The 19,499-nt window shown below is 43.5% G+C and overlaps 3 protein-coding genes across 5 annotated transcripts in view; 2 read left to right on the top strand and 1 right to left on the bottom strand.

Moving 5' to 3' along the window:
- The window catches only part of ppm1g (protein phosphatase, Mg2+/Mn2+ dependent, 1G), a 54,717-nt gene extending 38,873 nt beyond the window's left edge, over nt 1–15,844 (bottom strand). Inside the window, 2 exon segments of the mRNA XM_052013122.1 lie at nt 815–884; nt 15,203–15,844. Coding sequence (XP_051869082.1) covers nt 815–884; nt 15,203–15,313 — 181 coding nt within the window. The 5' untranslated portion in view covers nt 15,314–15,844.
- The window catches only part of LOC127568883 (keratinocyte-associated protein 3), a 440,350-nt gene that overhangs the window by 310,559 nt on the left and 110,292 nt on the right, over nt 1–19,499 (top strand). The gene's annotated exons all lie outside the window — the stretch shown is intronic.
- nrbp1 (nuclear receptor binding protein 1) overlaps nt 18,419–19,499 on the top strand; it is a 70,247-nt gene continuing 69,166 nt past the window's right edge. For 2 of the 3 annotated variants that reach the window (XM_052013106.1, XM_052013105.1), the window contains exon 1: nt 18,547–18,992. In XM_052013106.1, coding sequence (XP_051869066.1) covers nt 18,825–18,992 — 168 coding nt within the window. In that variant the 5' untranslated portion in view covers nt 18,547–18,824. Of the gene's footprint in view, nt 18,993–19,499 lie in introns of all 3 variants that reach the window. The other variant, XM_052013107.1, reaches the window with a different exon arrangement.

Raw genomic sequence — 19,499 nt, 5'->3', positions numbered from 1 at the left:
AATCCCATTAGTGTAAGTGTGGAAACTCAACAAATGCATGGGGGTGACATCGACAAGGAACACGAGGAGTCAAAGACTGACATGCGCAGGTCTAGTCAATGCCATTTCAAATGTTCTAGTTAAGATTCCCATGAAATATGGTGCACATGAATGCTATGACTGAATTTACAGGGTTTCACTTTCACAATATCATCTTTATTTTCAAATGAGAACAGCATTCAGATCAACAACATATCTAGTTAAAGAACGAAACTACTTTTACGAAATTAGGGTTTTCTCTCTCTTGCTTTTTAAACTTCAGTTGTAAAGTTAAAACTGCAATCACAAAATTTAAGTTGACAGATATCACCAGAGATATAGTCTGCAAAATAGCCTTGTCATTGGTACAAACGACCCAATACATTTCGAAGAAAGTCATATACATTTCAACTGCCTGAGGGAGCTGAAGAGGAATTTCACCCATTTCCTTTTATTTCTTAAATGGCTTGCGGTTGGAAGAATGAGGGGAGGTGAATGCACATGGAAATGTTGAGCCAAAGTGCACCAAACATCAACTCATTTTATATATTAGCATCTAAAAGGTGCAAACTGTGTGAGATGGCATCTTCGTCAAGCACTGTTCATTGGGAAATCAACTTGGGGGCAGTGTTCAGGGTGAATAGCATGCCCTGAAAGGCACTTATTCAATCCCACTTTAAAAGGCCCTGTCATTGATATTTCTGTCATTAAATCCTACATCCACATACATACATCCTTGCATGAAGACAGGCACAAAAACATTGCAGGAAATTTTTTTTTGCTCAGATTCTCTTACCTCCATGTCCATCATAGACTGCAAACATAGCAGTTTCATCATCCAGCTCAGGTATACAGTTGTGGGCATCCTGAAATAAAAAAAATTAGAACACGTTTTAATCAACTACTACAAAATTGAGTTACACCCTGACATGTTTTGATTAGAACCATTAAAAAAATAACTTGTTATAACCAATGTTCTTACTAGGCCCATGCATGTATAGTCTATCAACATTTATCATTAAACACCATTTTAAGATAAGATATTTTTATTAGTCACATGTACATCGAAACACAGTGAAATGCACCTTTTGCGTAGAGTGTTCTGTGGGGGCAGCCCGCAAGTGTCGCCACGCTTCTGGCATCAACATAGCATGCCCACAACTTCCTAACCCGTACGTCTTTGGAATGTGGGAGGAAACCGGAGCACCCGGAGGAAACCCACGCAGACACGGGGAGAAGGTACAAACACCTTGCAGACAGTAGCTGGAATTGAACCCGGGTTACTGGCGCTGTAATAGCGTTATGCTAACCGCTACACTACCGTGCCAACTTGAAGTGTATAGTTGACAGCCTTTGGTGTCAATGCTCCTTAAGCAGCCTCACAGCATCTTTAAAAGTTTCTTGTAGTGACTTTCAATTACTTTAATCCTTCATCCCATGCCCACCTCTGTCTCTTTGTCCCCCCACCCACACTGCTCCAATAAACATTAATGCAGGCTTAAGGAATAATCCTCATCTTCCATCAAGGCATATCCCAGCCTTCCAAACTATCAATTTTAAATAATCAGCTATTATAGCCTCATAACTCATTCCCAAGTATGAGTTTTTCTTTCTCTCTTCAGGCAACTTGAAGTTTCATTTGCCTTTTCATACTCTAACCTGCCCAAGACATACCTTCTGTTATACATTGGCTTTCAGTACCACCATTTGAATTGTTCAATCTTTCCAGGCCTCCGACTGATCACAAAAGGCCATCCCTTTTGTTCTTTGTCATCCTACATGTCCCATCTTCTCCACAACTTTACATTTTAAAAAAATTTTATTTATTAGTCACATGTACATTGAAACACACAATGAAATGCGTCTTTTGTGTAGAATGTGCTGAGGGCAGCCCGCAAGTGTTGCCATGCTTCCGGCGCCAACATAGCATGCCCACAACTTCCTAACCCACAACTTCCTAACCCATACGTCTTTGGAATGTGGGAGGAAACTGGAGCACCCGGAGGAAACCCATGCAGTCACAGGGAGAACGTACAAACTCCTTACAGACAGCGGCGGAAATGAACCCGGGTTTCTGGCGCTGTAATAGCGTTATGCTAACCGCTACACTACCATGCCTGTCCTTACCGTGTTCTATTTCCAACTTTTCCTGGTGGAGATGAAAGGTCATCAACCGAAAATATGAACTCTTGTTCATCTCTCTCCATTAATGTTGCTTCACCCGCTGAGTATTTCCAGCATCTGCAATATTTTGCTTTGGAAAATCAACTCATATCACCCAGTTTTAACCAGTATCCCGGGGATGGACAAATATTTTAAGGCATAAATTGATAGGTTCCTGATTGTTAAAGGGGTTAGGGGGAGAAGGCAGGAGAATGAGGTTAAAAAGAAAAATCAGCTATGATTGAATGGCAGAGCAGACTCAATGGGCTGAATGGCCTCATTCTGCTCCTATATCCTATGGTCTTTAATAAATACATCTTTTTTTTGCCTTTCGCACTTCCTGAACGTGATTGTGACTTTATATATCCACACTAAGTTGGATATCAGATGGTTGAGATTTAAGGATGAAAAGTATAAAGAAACAATTATGAAGGTTTACTGCTTTCTGTTTTGGTGCCTCATTATCAAAGGAATATTAATTCCACAATGGTAACATTCTTTCAAAAATAAGAGACCCAAAAACTGCAAACAATAGAATCGCATAATTTTATCTTCACACTATTTTGCTTCTCAAACAGAATCATTTTCAGTTTTCTCTTAGAACATACAACTCTTCTTTAAAAATAACTATTTCACCATAAATTAAACACTGTGGCATAGATAACTGTTCTTTCGTAATCCAATTTTTATTGTTCTTGTTAGTTTTATTTCCCCTCCCCCCACAAAAGCACTAATACTACAAAGTCATCATTAAGCATGGACATTAAAGGGAAATACATGAAGATTTAAAAAGGTAAGTAAAGTCAATTCACAAATAATTATAGATGCCAGAAGTTTCAAGATAACATGAAGCCTCGAAGCACCTCACAGGCCACGAGATGTACTTTATCACAATGCATCAAGCTTTTATTAGGGTATTCCATCATCACACAGAATCAGAAAAAATGACCCTGGAGGAGACCATTCTGCCCACGCCAGTCAAGAAATCCAACTGAATCCCAGCTTCCTGATGAAGGGTCTTGACACAAAACGTTGACAATTCCTTTCCCACCACTGACACTGCTCGACCCACCGAGGTCCTCTGGCAGATTGTCTGTTGCCCCAGCTTCCAACATTTGATTTGTGGCTCTTCAAGAACCCATCCAAGCATATTCTAAATGCGGTGAGCATTTCTGCCTCTATCACCTTTTCAGCCAGTGAATTCCAGACCTTTGCCACCCTTTGGATGAAAAACTTTACCCTTGTAGCCCCTCTTTTCCTTCTAGCAATTACTTTAAACTTAAGCGTCCTGGTTTTTGACCCTTCAGCTAGTACATTATATGAAGAAATAAGTTAAGACACACGACATCTATATCCTTCTGTGCCTTGCTTATTTAAGCGCCTATCTAAACAGTGATATTTAATCTGGCTCCACCACCTCCTCTGACAGCAAGTTCCAGGTATCAACCACTGTGTGGAAAAATTTTCCTCTCAGTTCCCCTTTAAAACTCCTTCCTCTCACCTTAAACCTATGCCCTCTTTTGGATGCCCCTACCATGGAGAAGAGATTATGACCACCTACCCTATACCTCTAATAATTGTGTATTCATCTGTCAAACAGTGCTTAGCCTCCTTTGCTCCCAGAAAAACAAATGCAGCCGATTCAATCTCTCTCCATAACTGAATGCCTCCAATCCAGGCAGCATCATGGTGAATCTCCTCTGCACTCTCTCCAGCGCAACCACATCTTTTCTATAGCGTGGTAATCAGAACTGCACACGACTCCAAGTGCCGTCTAACCGATGTTTTGAAGTTGCAACATAGCTCCCAGCTTTTATATCCTATGCCCTCACCTACAAAAGCAAGCATGCCATATGCCTCCTTCACCACCACCTACCAGTGTTGGGTTGGAATTATGGACTTGAACCTTGAAACTACCATAGTTTCAGGGAACTATGGACTTGAACTCCAAGGTCCCTCTGTTCATCAACATTCTTTAGCAACTTACCATTTACTGCCTGTATCCCAACCCTATTTGACTTGCCAAAATGCATCACTGATTGGGATTAAATTCCATCTACCAACGCCCCGCCCAAATTTCCATCTGATCTATAACTGCTGTAGTCTGAGACAACCTTCCTCACTCCACTATACCGCCAACATTTCTGTCATTTGCAAACTTACTAATCACACCTCCTACTTTCACACCCAAGTTGTTAATATACATCAAACAAGGGTCCCAGCACCAATCATTGTGGTATTTACAGAACATTGGCAACTGATTAAAAAAAGTAGGACAATTTGCTACAGGTGCCTACATGGAGAAATTGCTGTCTGTGAGCAGAGTATCCACCCAAGCACAATTATAGTATAGATTAAAAACGATGTAGGGGCAAAGTTGGACCAATTCATTTATAATATATATTAAATAACAAGACATAAGTACACGGAATAGAATTTTAAAATTTACAGATGGCACAAAGCTCGGAAGTACGATAACTAATGATGACAGTGGTAGACTTTCAGAACATAGGTAGGCTGGTGAAAATGACAGGCATGTGGCTAATGAAATTCAGAGCTGTGTGGTAGAGGTAATACTTGTTTTCAGGAATAATAAGGAAAGGCAATAGAGATGGAGAGACACAGGTCTACACATGGACAGATCTTTAGAAATGACACTGCAAGTTGAAAAAGTAGTTAATAAAGCACTTCATAAATGCGGGAGCTCTATAAAAACTGGTTAGTCCATAATCAGGACGATACATCCAATTCTAGCCACCATGCTTTAGGGAGAATGTGAAAGCTCGTGACAGGATGCAGAAAAGATTTACCAGAATGATTCTAGAGATTACAAGGAGAGAGAATCTGAGGTTATTCTCCTTTTGGAAAGAAAGGTGATAGCAGGTGTGATAGACTTTCTAGAAGTGTACAAATTATGTTAAGTTTAATTGGGCAATGAGAGAGAAACTCTTCGACAAGGTCAAAGAGCAGAGGACAAACAGGAATGTGCAAAAGATCCAGGGATGATGAAAGGGAAAACTTCTATATGACGCAGTATGTTGACAGGCTGACTAGAGGGAATGCCATCTTAGATCTAGTTTTAGGAAATGAACCAGGACAGGTGAAGGATCTATTGGTGGGTGAGCATTTGGGGGACAGTGACCATTGCTCCATAACCTTTAAAATTGTCATGGACAGGGACAGGTGCAGAGAGGACAAGAGGATTTTTAATTGGGGAAGGGCAAACTATGAGGCTAAGGAGAGAACTTGGGAGTGTAGATTGGGATGTCCTTTTTGAAGGAAAATGTACCATGGAGATGTGGTCGATGTTCAGGGATCTTATGCAGGATGTTAGGGATAATATGTCCCGGTGAGGCAGAGAAGGAATGGCAGGGTGAAGGAACCGTGGGTGACGAGAGAGGTGGAACGACTTGTTAGGGAGAAGAAGGTAGCATACGTGAGGTATAAGCAGCAAGGTTCAGACAGGGCCTGTGAGGAATATAGGGTAGCGAGGAAGGAACTTAAGAAAGGGCTGAGGAGAGCTAGAAGGGGACATGAAAAGGCATTAGCTAGTAGGGTTAAGGAAAATCCCAAGGCCTTTTTCAAGTACGTGAAGGGTAGGAGAATGGCAAGGGTAAAGGTAGGTCCGATTAAGGACAAAGGTGGGAGAATTTGCCTGGAGGTGGCGGAAGTGGGAGAAGTTCTCAATGAGTACTTCTCTTCGGTATTCACCAGGGAGGGGGGTCTTGATGACGCGGAAGAGAGTGCTGGTAGGGGTAATGTTCCTGAGGTTGTAGATATCGAGAGAGAGGATGTGTTGAAGTTGTTAAATAATATTAAGACAGATAAATCTCCGGGGCCTGATGGGATTTTCCCCAGGCTGCTTCGAGAGGCTAGGGAGGAGATTGTTGTCCACAGGGATGGTGCCAGAGGATTGGAGGGTTGCGAATGTTGTCCCCTTGTTCAAAAAAGGTAATAGGGATAGGCCAGGGAATTATAGACCGGTGAGTCTCACGTCTGTGGTGGGTAAGCTGTTAGAAAGAATTCTAAGGGATAGGATTTATGAACACCTAGAGAATCATGGACTGATTAGGGACATCCAGCATGGCTTTGTGAAGGGAAGATCTTGCCTCACAAGCCTGATAGAGTTCTTTGAGGAGGTGACCAGGAAGATTGATGAGGGCAGTGGGGTGGATGTGGTTTACATGGATTTTAGTAAGGCATTTGATAAGGTTCCTCATGGTAGGTTTCTTCAGAAGGTCAGAGGCCAAGGGATCCAAGGAAGCTTGGCTGTGTGGATTAGGAATTGGCTTGCATGTAGAAAGCAGAGGGTTGTGGTGGAAGTAGTGCCCTCGGATTGGAGGGCAGTGACTAGTGGTGTCCCGCAGGGATCGGTTCTGGGACCTCTACTTTTTGTGATATTTATAGATGAATTAGATGAGGGGGTGGAGGGCTGGGTTAGTAAGTTTGCAGACGACACTAAGTTAGGTGGTGTTGTGGATAGTGTGGAGGGCTGTCGGAGCTTACAGAGGGGTATTGATAGGATGCAGAGCTGGGCTGACAAGTGGCAGATGGAGTTCAATCCGGAGAAGTGTGACGTGGTATACTTTGAAAGGACAAACTCCAGGGCAGAGTACTGGGTAAATGGCAAGGTACTTGGCAGTGTGGAGGAGCAGAGAGATCTGGGGGTTCATATTCACAGTTCATTGAAAGTTGCCTCACAGGTGGAAAGAGCAGTTAAGAAGGCCAATGAGATGTTGGCTTTCATAAATCGCGGGATTGAGTTTAAGAGCAGCGAGGTGATGATGCAGCTTTACAAAACTCTAGTTAGGCCACACTTAGAGTACTGTGTTCGGTTCTGGTCGCCTCATTATAGGAAGGATGTGGAGGCACTGGAGAGGGTGCAAAGGAGATTTACCAGGATGCTGCCTGGATTAGAGAGTATTGACTATGAGGAGAGGCTTAAGGTGCTAGGGCTTTATTCACTGGAGAGGAGGAGGATGAAAGGAGACATGATAGAAGTATATAAAATATTGAGAGGAATAGATAGACAGTCAGTGCCTCCTTCCCAGGGCACCAATGCTCAAGATGAGAGGACATGGCTTTAAGGTTATGGGTGGGAGGTTCAGGGGAGATGTCAGGGGGAGGTTTTTCACCCAAAGAGTGGTTGGTGCATGGAATGCACTGCCTGGGGTGGTGGTGGAGGCAGATACATTGGACAGGTTCAAGAGCTTGTCGGATAGGCATATGGAGGAATGTGAGATGGAGGGATATGCAGGAGGAAGGGGTTAGGTAGTGTGAGGGTGGTTTGATGGATGGCACAACATGGTGGGCCGAAGGGCCTGTTTTGTGCTGTATGGTTCTATGGTTCATAGGCAGTTATGATCTGGAATACACAATAGGTGCAGATTCAACAGTGGCTTTCAAATTTTTTTTAAAGGTAAGAACAATGGCTGTGGAGAAAAAGCAAGGAAATGAAGGTGAGTGTATAGTTCTATGAGCAGACAGCATGGACTCAATTGGCTAAACAATTCTACGATACAATGAACTTCTCCATCATGCCTGGTCCATCAGACATTAAAAAAGGTAAGCAATGGCAAAATAGAAACAAACAAAACAAATGGGTTCAGAGAAGGGAAACTGAGAATGAATCCTCAATTAAAAATATGAAAACTTTTAAAATTGATTATGAACAGCACTACAAGTCATAACAAGTTTTCAATGTCTGGATGAAAAAGGTGTTCAAGTAATGTCACTTGCTAAAATAGGATTCCTAAACTTTCACAAGCGTGGGTCCAGCTGTGTTAATCACCACCCTTGACTCTATTTCTATCATCCAACTCCCCAACAGAGGCATCATTCATACTATAAAGTAACATTACAAGAAACCATTCCTGAATAGCGGCATCTGCTTTAGATTTCAAAGAAATTAATCTTTCACAGTTTATGAAAAACCACTTTATAATGGGTGGAAAGTAATTACCCGGTAGAGCCTGGAATGCACTGACTCCTGGCTGCATCTGTGGCAGAGCAGGATACTCTGGGTTGGATTCTAGTTTGGAAAATAGCAGTGCAGTGAGGGAGATAACAGGTAGTGTGAATGAGGTGGATTGTACTAAATCAGTGCAATTTCTATAAATATGAAATGAAAACAAAATGCTGGAAACATTCAACAGGTCAGGTAATATTTGTGGAAAGAAAAAAATGTGTTAATGTTTCAGGTCAAAGACCTTTCAATCTAGATTGAATGCCCTTTCTACTCCAATTAATCAATTATCTCATCCAATGAAGGAAATCCAAAACAAAGTGGAAAAGAGTACAAAAATTAGAGTTAGACTATTTAGAAGTGTTATCAGGAAGCATTTCTTCAAAAAAAAAGTGGCCAAAATCTCAGTCCATTACACCCTTATATTAACTGTGAATGCTGAGCTAATTAAAATCCAAGTTCAAATCAGTAATCCTTTGATTTACAAATGTTTGATTTATAAATTTATGTTGTGACACCATAAACTCTTTGGAGTACATGCCGTCAAATTTAGAAATCTAGTTTTTTTGCTATAATGAAAAGTGCACCACTCTCTGTCCATGGTATATCGCATACTTTCTCCATGAAGACAAAATGGCATGGGAGGTCATAGACCTCCAACTAATATTGTGATTTATCCCCATTTATTCAGAACATTCTTCAAGATGGCTTCAAAATACCCAAGCAGTTCTGAAGACTGCACTTCCTCTAAGCAAGCTATAACCATTAACATCAAGCTGAATGTAATTAATAGAAGTGAAAAAAGGTGAACATTTTGTGGACATCAGCCATTTGTTAAACCTTGCCATGTTGACAGTGAGAACAATCCTTGAGAACTCCAACAAAATAAAAATTAGTGCCAAAGGTATTGCCCCTGGAAGTGGACAAGGGCCGAAATGTTGTACGGAAAGAACAGAAAGAAGGTTAGGTGTGCGGCTAGAAGATTGGAATCAACGGCACATGCCCGTCAGTTTGATGATGATCCAGGAAAAAGTAAGATCATGGTAAAACTTGAAAGAATGCAATGACAGAACTTCTGAAAGTGCCAATATGTTCACGACTGGTGTGAATGTTTCAAGAAATGTGCATCCTTGTACAATATTCATCTCATTAGGGAATCAGCAAGTGCAGATGCCATGACAGCAGAAAATTTCCCGAAGGAGCTGAAACGAAGCAGAGAGGAAATGCCTATTCTCCTAAAGTGTTTAATGTAGATGAGGTGGGGCTCATTTTGGAAGAGGAGATCCTCACATACATTCATCTAGAGACGAGAAACTGCTCAGAGCTCCCGTCCTCTTACTCTCCTCCTTGGAGGCAATGCTAAGGGTGACTGCAAGCTTAAGTGTCAGAAAATACAAGGCTTCACATCTCTTCAAAGCCCAAGGTAGATAAATGGAATCAATGTACACATAAGCATTAAGCTCAGTGACCAACAGAACAGGCATGATGTGCTTGGTGGACAATTTCTGTGGTCTCAATATCTTCAGAAACATGATCAAAATTACTTCTTGTATATGCATATAGTATCTTAACTAATTTCAGACGACATTGTTATTGGTGGTTTTATAAAGTTTAGACCCATATATGTCTAATGACAAGACACAAGATGCTCCCAACAAACATTGACAACTGCGTGTATGATTATCTTGTTATAAAGCTGATGAGATTGCTTGATTGCAAATTGTGAAAAAAAAAGCCAAAGTATTATCTTTAAATCAATTTTTAAATGCTTACCAGAGAAAACGTCAACCTTAGTGATGGCTTGCAGTCATATTTTATGTTAGTAAGATTAGGGGAAGAAACTACAAAAATAATAATAAAGCATACAAAAGTCTGCTAAAAAAAAGATATCCTTTTATTGGAGAACATAAAAATTGCCCTTCCAGTTAGCAATAGCTTTCCATGCACTGCAAATTCATACCATCAGTAGAGAAGCAGCTATAAGTAACCCACAAAGAGGTGCGGATAGCCAGCTCAGAAAAAAAAACTTTCCAAATGGAAGCTACAACTTCCATCAAACATGAGTTTTGATTTCATTGCCAGCATTGACCAAGAACTCATGATATGGAAGTTACTGACCAATGTAAAAATGAAAATCCTGAACGTGAAGATGCGTCTCCTGATGACCCAAAGGAAGATATCAAATTGAAGGGATCCAGTGATCCCAAAGTAGAAGTACTCCCGGCATATCATGACGACTATTTTTTTTCCCCACAAATGTAGAGGAAATAGAACATAGAACAGTACAGCACAGTACAGGCCCTTTGGCCCACGATGTTGTGCCAACCTATATAAACCTACTCCACCATCAATCTCACCCTTCCCTCCTGTACAGCCCATAACCATTTTCTTACATCCATGTGCCTAAGGGTCTTTTAAATGTCCTATTGGATCAGCCTCTACCACCACCGGTAGTGCATTCCAGGCACCCACCACTTGGTGTAAAAAAAACCTACCTCTGACATCTCCCCTAAACATTCCCCCACTCACCTTAAACTGATGTCCTCTGGTATTGGCCATTGCCCTCCTGGGAAAAAGGTGCTGGCTGTCCACTGTCTATGCCCCTTATAATCTTATACACCTCTATCAAGTCACCTCTCATCCTCCATCGCTCAACCTTTCCTCATAAGACAGGTTCTCTAATCCAGGCAACATCCTGGTAAATCTCCTCTGCACCCTCTCGAAAGCATCCACATCCTTCCTATAATGAGGCGATCAGAACACAATACTGTAAGTGTGGTCCAATCAGAGTTCTATAGAGCTGCAACATTACCTCGTGGATCTTGAACTCAATCACCTGACTAATGAAGGCCAGCACACCATATGCTTTCTCAACTTGTGTGGCAACTTTGAGATCTATGGACTTGGACCCCAAGATCCCTCTGTTCCTCTACCAAGAATCCAGACATTAACCTTGTACTCTGCCTTCAAGTTTGATCTTCCAAAGAGTATCACTACACACTTTTTCGGATTGAATTTCACCTGCCACTTCTCCGCCCAACTCTGCATGTCCCTATGACAATCTTCTACACTAACCACAACACCTCCAACCTTCACGTCATCTGCAAACTTATGAACCCATGCCTCCACTTCCTCATCCAAGTCATTTATAAAAATCACAAAGAGCAGGAGTCCCAGAACAGATCCTTGTGGAACACCACTGGTCACCGACCTCCAGTCAGAATACGCTCCATCTACTACCACCCTCTGCCTTCTGTGGGCAAGCCAATTCTGAATCCATGCAGCCAAGTTTCCATGGATCCCATGCCTCATGACTTTCTGGATCAGCCTACTGTGGGGAACCTTGTCAAACACCTTACTAAAGACACCACATCCACAGCTCTACCTTCATTAGGTTGTTTTGTCACCTCCTCAAAAAACATTTAGGCTCACAAGGCATGACCCCCCCCCCCCCCACAAAGCTATGTTGACTACCCCTGATAAGACTATTCTTCTCCAAATGCTCATAAATCTTGACCCTAAGAATCCTCTCCAATAGTTTGCCCACCACCGAAGTAAGACTCACTGGTATATAATTCCCAAGATTATCCCTATTACCTTTCTTGAACAACATTAGCCATCCTCCAATCGTCTGGTACCACTCCTGTGGCCAGGGAGGATGCAAAGATCATCGTCAATGCCACAGCAATCTCCTCCCTTGCTTCCTGTAGTAACCTGGGGTATATTGTGCCCGGCCCCAGGGACTTATCTATCCCAATGTTTTTCAAAAGCTCCAATACTACCTCTTTCTTAACCTCAACATGAAATGGATGCTAACCAAGTCTGATGTCTCAAAATAAAATATTTGTGTTAAGTACTTGGTAAGAAAATATATAAACATCAAACCAACCATTTTGCAAGATACAGAGTACAAAGTTTAGTTGTACAATACTGAAGTTTCAACCATATGGTGTGTAATAGTTGCTTTGATGTTTTCTCTTTAGGTGCCGTTATAGTGTTTTACTGGCCTGTTTCATTATAACTAATTCAAAGTGAAATTTAACAGTGCATCTCAGGCATGTTAAAACTGGCAGTTCCTTATGCGTGAGTCAATTACAATAAAATACTGTAAATGAGCTAAATCATGACTGGGTCATAGTTTTAATTATGCCCAATGGACAGCAATGGAAAATAAAGACAACTGTTTTGTTTAGAACAGTGGGTTTAATTACAGAAATAATTAGCAAAGCTTTCTGCATCTTCCATTGCTGTAGTTTTTTTTTCCCACAAACTTTATCGACCTGGTTCTTTGAGATACTTTACTCAATGAATTAATCTAATCTGTTGAATTAGACACCTTATAATTCTTCCTCTATTATGCAATACATCTTTAGTTACAAGTTTCTATAAACATGTGTTCTGTTTTACAGTAACCATCCTCCATAAAAGGAAAGAAAATTATTAATTCAAAAATATAATTCACATTGATGATGCTTTGGGAATTAAGATTCATTGCAATTATTCAGTAGGTAAAAAGTGCTCATCTATGACCACATCTGAACCAAATTATCATAAAATTCAGTAACACATACTTTGCTTTTTAAAAATTAAAGCTGCCACATTTTGTTCTGTAGACCAGATAACACGTCAGCAGGAATAACAGTGGATCATCATCTCCATAATTCTATCTTGCTTCCACCCAAAGTCAATGATTTCTAAATGTAGTTACTGAATTTGCAGATGACAGCAAAGTTGGAGGTGTAGTGGATAGTGTAGAAGGTTATCGTAGGTTACCATGGGATATAGACAGGATGCAGAGTTGGGCAGAGAAGTGGCAGATGGAGTTCAATCTGGAAAAGTGTGAAGTGATACACTTTGGAAGAATGAACTTGAAGGCAGAGTACAAGGATAATGGCAGGATTCTTAGCAGTGTGGAAGAACAGTGGGATCTTGGAGTCCAAGTGCGTAGATTCCTCAAATTGGCCATGCGTTGATAGAGTGGTTAAGAAGGCGTATGGTGTGCTGGCCTTTATTAGTCGGGGTATTGAGTTCAAGAGCCATGAGGAAATGTTGCAGCTCTATAAAACTCCGGTTAGACCACACTTACAGTATTGTGTTCAGTTCTGGTCACCTCATTACAAGGAGGATGTGGAAGCTTTAGAGAGGGTGCAGAGGAGATATACCAGGATACTGCCTGGATTAGAGAAGCTGTCTCATGAGGAAAGGTTGAGCGAGCTAGGGCTTTTCTCTTCGGAGCGACATAGGATGAGAGGTGACTCTACAGAGATGTATTGGATTATGAGGGGCATAGATAGAGTGGACAGCCAGCACCATTTCCCCAGGGCAGCAATGGCCGATACCAGAGGACATCAGTTTAAGGTCAGATGATGAAAGTTTAGGGGAGATGCCGGGTGCCTGGAATGCACTGCTGGGAGTCATGGTAGAGGCTGATACAATAGTGACATTTAAAAGACGCTTAGATAGACATGGAAGTAAGAAAAATGGAGGACTACGGGCTGTGTAGGAGGGAAGGGTTAGATTAATCAGGGAGTAGATGTTTATGTAGGTCGGCACAACATTGTGGGCCGAAGGGCCCGCACTGTGCTCTACGTGTTGCAAGAGCCTGGAGTTAGCAGCTCTTCAATTTGGTCAGATGCAAGCTAGTGGCTTCAGCCACAAGGATTCTGTTTAAACTGTTTTATTTTGTGGATTTTTTTTTTGAGTGCATTGTTGGAAGACCACATATTGGCCTTCCTCTTCCTGCTACTTCAGAGATGTGTTAACCCATTTGGATGACAGACAAGAGCCAAATGTATCTCTGTGGGCTTGGGAATGAAATACAGAATAAGGAACCAGACTTCCATCCCCACAGGGTAGCAGTGAACCAGGTAACATTTAACAATAATGCAGTTTTAATGTGGTCACATTACCAATGCTAGCTTTTTAATTCCATGATATAAATCGAATTCAAATCCCCAACTACCATTGTCAGATTTTGCACCTCAGACCTCTTACTTTTAGTAGATTTCTTAAATACATTAGATCAATGAATTTCCAGCAAGATATTGGCATCAAGTACATTATTTTGCCTTGCACCTAAACAGCCACTTACGTAAAGGGTTCATGCATAAATGCATGAAATGCAATTGTACAATTCTGAAAAATGTACTTGATTGAAAGAACAGCTTGTCTTTTCAAACGCAGGCAAACCTGCTGAGTTATAACCTGCTTGCCTCCATTGAAGATTTTCACTTCTTCGTCTGTGTTTTAAACCAGCCAAGTCCTGTACTATGCCTGTTACCATCTGCACATTTTCTGGTGGGATTTTGTACCCAAGGTTGCCAGAGTTTCAATTAAATTGCCACCTGTAAACTGCCCGGAAGCTGATCACTTGGATAGTACAGTACTAGTAATAGAGTATCTCTGTGCATAACACAACTACTGCTGGTAATACCCAAGGCAAAGTGAAATCTGAAACAAAAGAATTTACTGGTAACGTGCAGCGAAGTCACGGTCTTGAAGAAAAATACCAGTTACCAATTCTAGGTAAGGTGTATGTTTGCAAACCCTACATTTGCTTAAAAACTACAAGCATGAAAAAGCAGACGAGTCTCAACAACTTTTGCAAGTGTACAAATTACAGAGAGCTATGCATTTAAAGATTATACACCTGGTTAACCGAATAGACCTACAATCCAAATCTAAACGTTGGCGCTGGTTTTTGTTTTAAAAAAAACCACGAGGTGGAAAGTGTGATCTTCTGGGGATCACTCCAAATCGCTTAAGTGAAACCGAAAAAGTTTTCTCTCCCCATAAACAATTTAGACCGATCGCAAGGACGGTATTTTATCGCTATATTCAGTTCACACTTATCGTTCATTGTTATGGGAGTAGAATGAACAAGTGATTTTGATTGTTCGCATCTGTCAACCAACACCATTAAACAGGGAGCGAGTGGATGCAAGACGGCACGATGAGAGCTAGGCGAAGCCCAGATACAAGGCCCCTTGTAGATAACGTGTGTGTGTGTGTGTGTGTGTGTGTGTGTGTATTCATTCACACAGTCTCTCCACTCACCTCCATGGAAACCCTCCAGCCTTGCATGGCCGAGACGCCGAAGCCGAATTTGTCGGTGGATCGCTCGCTGGAGCTCTTCACCGTGTTGGGTTGAGACAGATAAGCGCCCATGCTTCCTGCGGCCGCCGGCCTCCTCGTTACTCCAGCAGTAGCAGCAGCAGCACCTCCTCCTGCCGCCGCGGACGAGCTCAGGCCGCTTCCCCCCTCCTCCCTCCCTCCGTGCAGGGAGGAGGAAGCGCTCAGCCGGGCGGAGTGATTGACAGGCGCGCCGGGACCCGGAGGAGGGGGGGAGGGGCAGCCGGTTACCAGGGCAACCCGGCGGGGCCCACCGCCGCAGCCGCGGCCCCACCGCGCTACAGGCCGCCGGTTACCACACCCGCCCTCGCCTCATTCAACCGCCCGGTGGGTGGGGGGGTCTCACCGCCGCCTCTCCGAACAAAGAGCCGGGGCGGGACGCTCCCTCACCCCGGGAGGGATCGCTCGCACCGACGGCCACACACACACACACACGAACGCCCTCCTCCCGTTTCCCTCTCGCAATCGTCGGCGTCGTTTCGGAAATAAAAACAATTGATTTTTTTAGGTACGTTTTAAAGCAAAAAAAATATAAACGGCGGGGAGTCGGGGGGGGAAGGTTTATTTAAAAATAAACGGCCGCTGGGTTCGTGCGTCACATCCGGGAATCGGGTGGCGGCATCGTGGGCTCCCGGAAGTGAGGTAACGGCAAAGCGCGGGAATTCTAACAGAGCCTCCTCGATCCCGGAACCTGCGGGGAGAAGGATGCTTCCGGGACAGGACTCTCCCGGTGTCTTTTACTGTATAAACCTGCACCTAATAGGTTTATTTTTTTAATTTGTTTTGCATCGATTTTATTTGATTATAAAGGGAGAGGTTGCAATAAACAGGACCGGAAGAAATGCGCGTAGATTAATGATACTGTTGGATGGACTTATCAGGAAGTGTTGCTTCACTCAGGAAGAAAAGTTTGGAGAAAGCTCTGATAAAACTCGCTCGAGTAACTAAACTATTGGAGGATACTTGAAGCCCTGTGATGTCTAGTAGATGGATGGAAAGTCAAGCTCACAATTTGCTTTTTTTTTGTTTTATTAAGTTATATAAATCCTTACAAAGAATAAATTTTGTTGTTGTCACATGAAGCGAGGTACAGTGAAAAGCTTTGTTTTGCATGCCGTCCATACAGATCTAAGGGACCTGGGGAAAGTGTTCGGTATGCAGATGATAGTGACCTCGTTTTGGTGCAATGCTTAACCCAAAGGGATTTGAGTAACATGGTGGTTAATACTGTTTAGTTCCATTAGAGGTATGCTGTAGTTTAAGTTGCACATCTGAAATAAAGCAGGAAGTGCTTAGCAGGTCAGGTATCATTGGTAGAGAGAAACGCAGTTAACATTTTAGACAGGTGACTAGCCATCAGAATTTGAAAATTTTAGAAGTCAAACATGTTTCAGAGAACAAGGTAGGTTGGTGAAAAGAAAAAGAGCTGAGTGATTCTAGTATTGTCTGTTTTCATTTTGTATTTGAAGATCAAGAAAGGCTGAATGATAAAAATGGTTGCGGTGGCTGAGATAAGTAGGCAAAGCCTTATTAATCAAGCTGATCTTCCTGGAGTCTATGTAACTAGAAGGAAATACAGGGAGCAGATGGGAACTGCAATTCTGCAACTGCAAGACGTATCTGCTAATGCTGGAAATCTGAAATTAAATGGAATCCTGGATGGTGAGGAGTAGTAACAGGTAGGTATTGCACCTCCTGGTTGCATGAGAAATTATCATGCGAAGGTTGGGGGTGTGAGTGTTTGCAGAAATGTGAGCCAGGGAGTTGTGGAATGAGTGTTCCCTTTGGGATGCTGAAAGGAGAGAGGGATATTTGTATGGTGATGGCATATTGAAAGTGGTGGGCATGATGGAGAATGAACCATTGAATGTGGAGGCTGATGGGGTACTAGGTAAAGAAGGTACTAAGTACTATTTTTGTTTTGGTGGGTGGAGATGTTTGGGAAATGGAACAGATGTGACTGAGAGCCCTTTCAAGTGTGGTGGAGGAAAAACACCATTATGACAATAAGGAAGTCATCTCAGAAAAGTGGTGTGGAAAGTGTCAGATGTGACATAGGAGAAACTGGCATAATAGATCAGATAATAGTATCAAGATGGGAGGAAATGCAGTCAGTAATTGGCCACAGGGAATCTGGAAAATGGTCACTAACCTATCTCCTGAAATGGAGGTGGAGAAGACTTGGAGATAGGCCAAATGAGAGTGCGTACTCCATAGTTGCAGTTAGGGACTATCTGCCCTTTTTTCCAGAATCAGGTTTATTATCATGACATATGCCATGAAACTTGTTGTTTTGTGGCAGCAGTACAGTGCAACATATAAAGACATAAAAATTACTATGTTACAAAATTAATAGTGCAAAATGAGGTAGTGTTCATGGACCGTTCAGAGATCTGTTGCAGAGGGGAAGAAGCTGATGGGAAGCAGCAACAACAATCAACGTACCAGGGGAGGCCCCGAACTAGGACAGAAACCAAGGCTGTTGCATGCATCCCATATTGTCTTTGTTTCCTCCACGACCTCCCAACTCCCTTCCCCCCCCCCCCCCCTCTTGCCATTTGCAAATTGGATCATGCTTAGGACGGCAGGGGTTGCTGCAGATTTACACATGCTGCAGGGTATTTTTTTCTCCTTCCCCATGTTTAATTTCTAATTTTCCCTTGTTCAGACGAAAGGTCATTCAGATGAAACATTAACTGTTCTTCACTCTCTCTCCCGATGCTGTCTGACCTGCAGGGTCCTTCCAACCTTTTCTGTTTATATTTCAAATTAACGTTGGAAGGTAATGACTCAAGGCACCTGAACAACTAAACATTTTCATTTGAAATAAACTTAGAGGAAGATATAAAAATGCATATGTGATGCTTAAATTCATGATCGATGGGTAAAAGTAAAACTTAGCATTGTCCAGATCCATTGAGACGGGGGAGGGGGAAGAGGAGATTGGGCGCCGCTGATTGGGCGCCGTGAACGTCCATCATTCGGGAGTTGCCAATGCCTTTTCAATGACGTCACGCGGAGATGATCGCGTCATCCCGACCACTGCGCGGAGACGGACGTTCCCCTTCCCCCCCCCACTTGCGTCATTGGCTCGCTCATTTGCGCATGACATAACCGTTAGGGGGGAGGGAGGGACTCGCTATCTGTGACGTCATTGGCCACCGATTCAACCGTTCCCTCCCTCCCGCCCCGGCTCTCGGGCGCCGATTGGTCCGGGCAGATGCCAGTCAGGTCGACGTCAGACGCCGGAGGGAAGTGGGCCGGGCGGTTTGAACGTCCGAACGAATGGAGTTGATGTTGCGGTCGCCATTAACGTGCTGAGGAGAAGGGCTCGCCGAGTCCGGGGGGAAGCAGCAACCCACGGCCCCCATCGTTCGACTTCACCGGGGCAGGTCGCCGTCACCCAAGCCCTTTCTCTTCCCTCGATCCAGACCGCGCCCGCCCCCCCTTAGCCCGGTGTCCGAGCAGCACAGGCCGCCGCCGCCGGGCTCCGTTCGGACGGGGGGTGTCGGGGGGGACGCCGAGCTCCGGGGGAGACGCCGAGGTGATGTCGGAAGGGGAAAAGGCGGCGGCGGTAGCTGCGGCCGCCGACAAGGCAGCCGAGGCCATGAGCACGGCGGCCGAGGTGGACGACGAGGAGGAGGAGGAGAGCGAGGACGAGAGTGAGATCCTGGAGGAGAGTCCGTGCGGCCGCTGGCAGAAGCGGCGGGAGGAGGTGAGACCCGCACACACCAGGCTCCCGTCTAAATGAGGCCCTTCAAACCACTTCCCCTTTTCCCGAGGCACTTTCCCTGCCCCATTCAAGTTTGTCACGTACTTATTTTAACAACGTGCTGGTACCGCAACGTCGACGATTCCTTCTTCCCCTCCCTCCACAGATGCTGCTCGATTCGCTGAGTCCTTCCTGCAGCTCCAGATTCCAGCAGCCTGGTCTTTAACATGCTGGTGATGTGCATCGCCCCCGCCCCCCGTTTTCCATGAAGAGAGAAGGACAAGTTGATATCAATTATCTCTGGAGGTCCTAGATCAGATCAGAGTGGAGCTGGGGGAGCCGCTGTTGCTTCTGCTTGCTCCCCCCATTTCAAGTTCCTGCACCGTGGAAATAAGCAGGCCCCCCCCCCCAGTCCTATCTTTTGTACTCTGGAAACTACCTTCTGGTGTCACCCCTATTTTAAAACGACTGGCGATTCTTTTAACCCATGCGTTCTCATTAGCAAAAAAA

This window comes from Pristis pectinata, chromosome 3, assembly GCF_009764475.1.
Source record: "Pristis pectinata isolate sPriPec2 chromosome 3, sPriPec2.1.pri, whole genome shotgun sequence".
In the NCBI taxonomy this organism is placed as follows: Eukaryota; Metazoa; Chordata; class Chondrichthyes; order Rhinopristiformes; family Pristidae; genus Pristis; species Pristis pectinata.
This window is presented reverse-complemented; position numbering and strand designations above follow the sequence as displayed.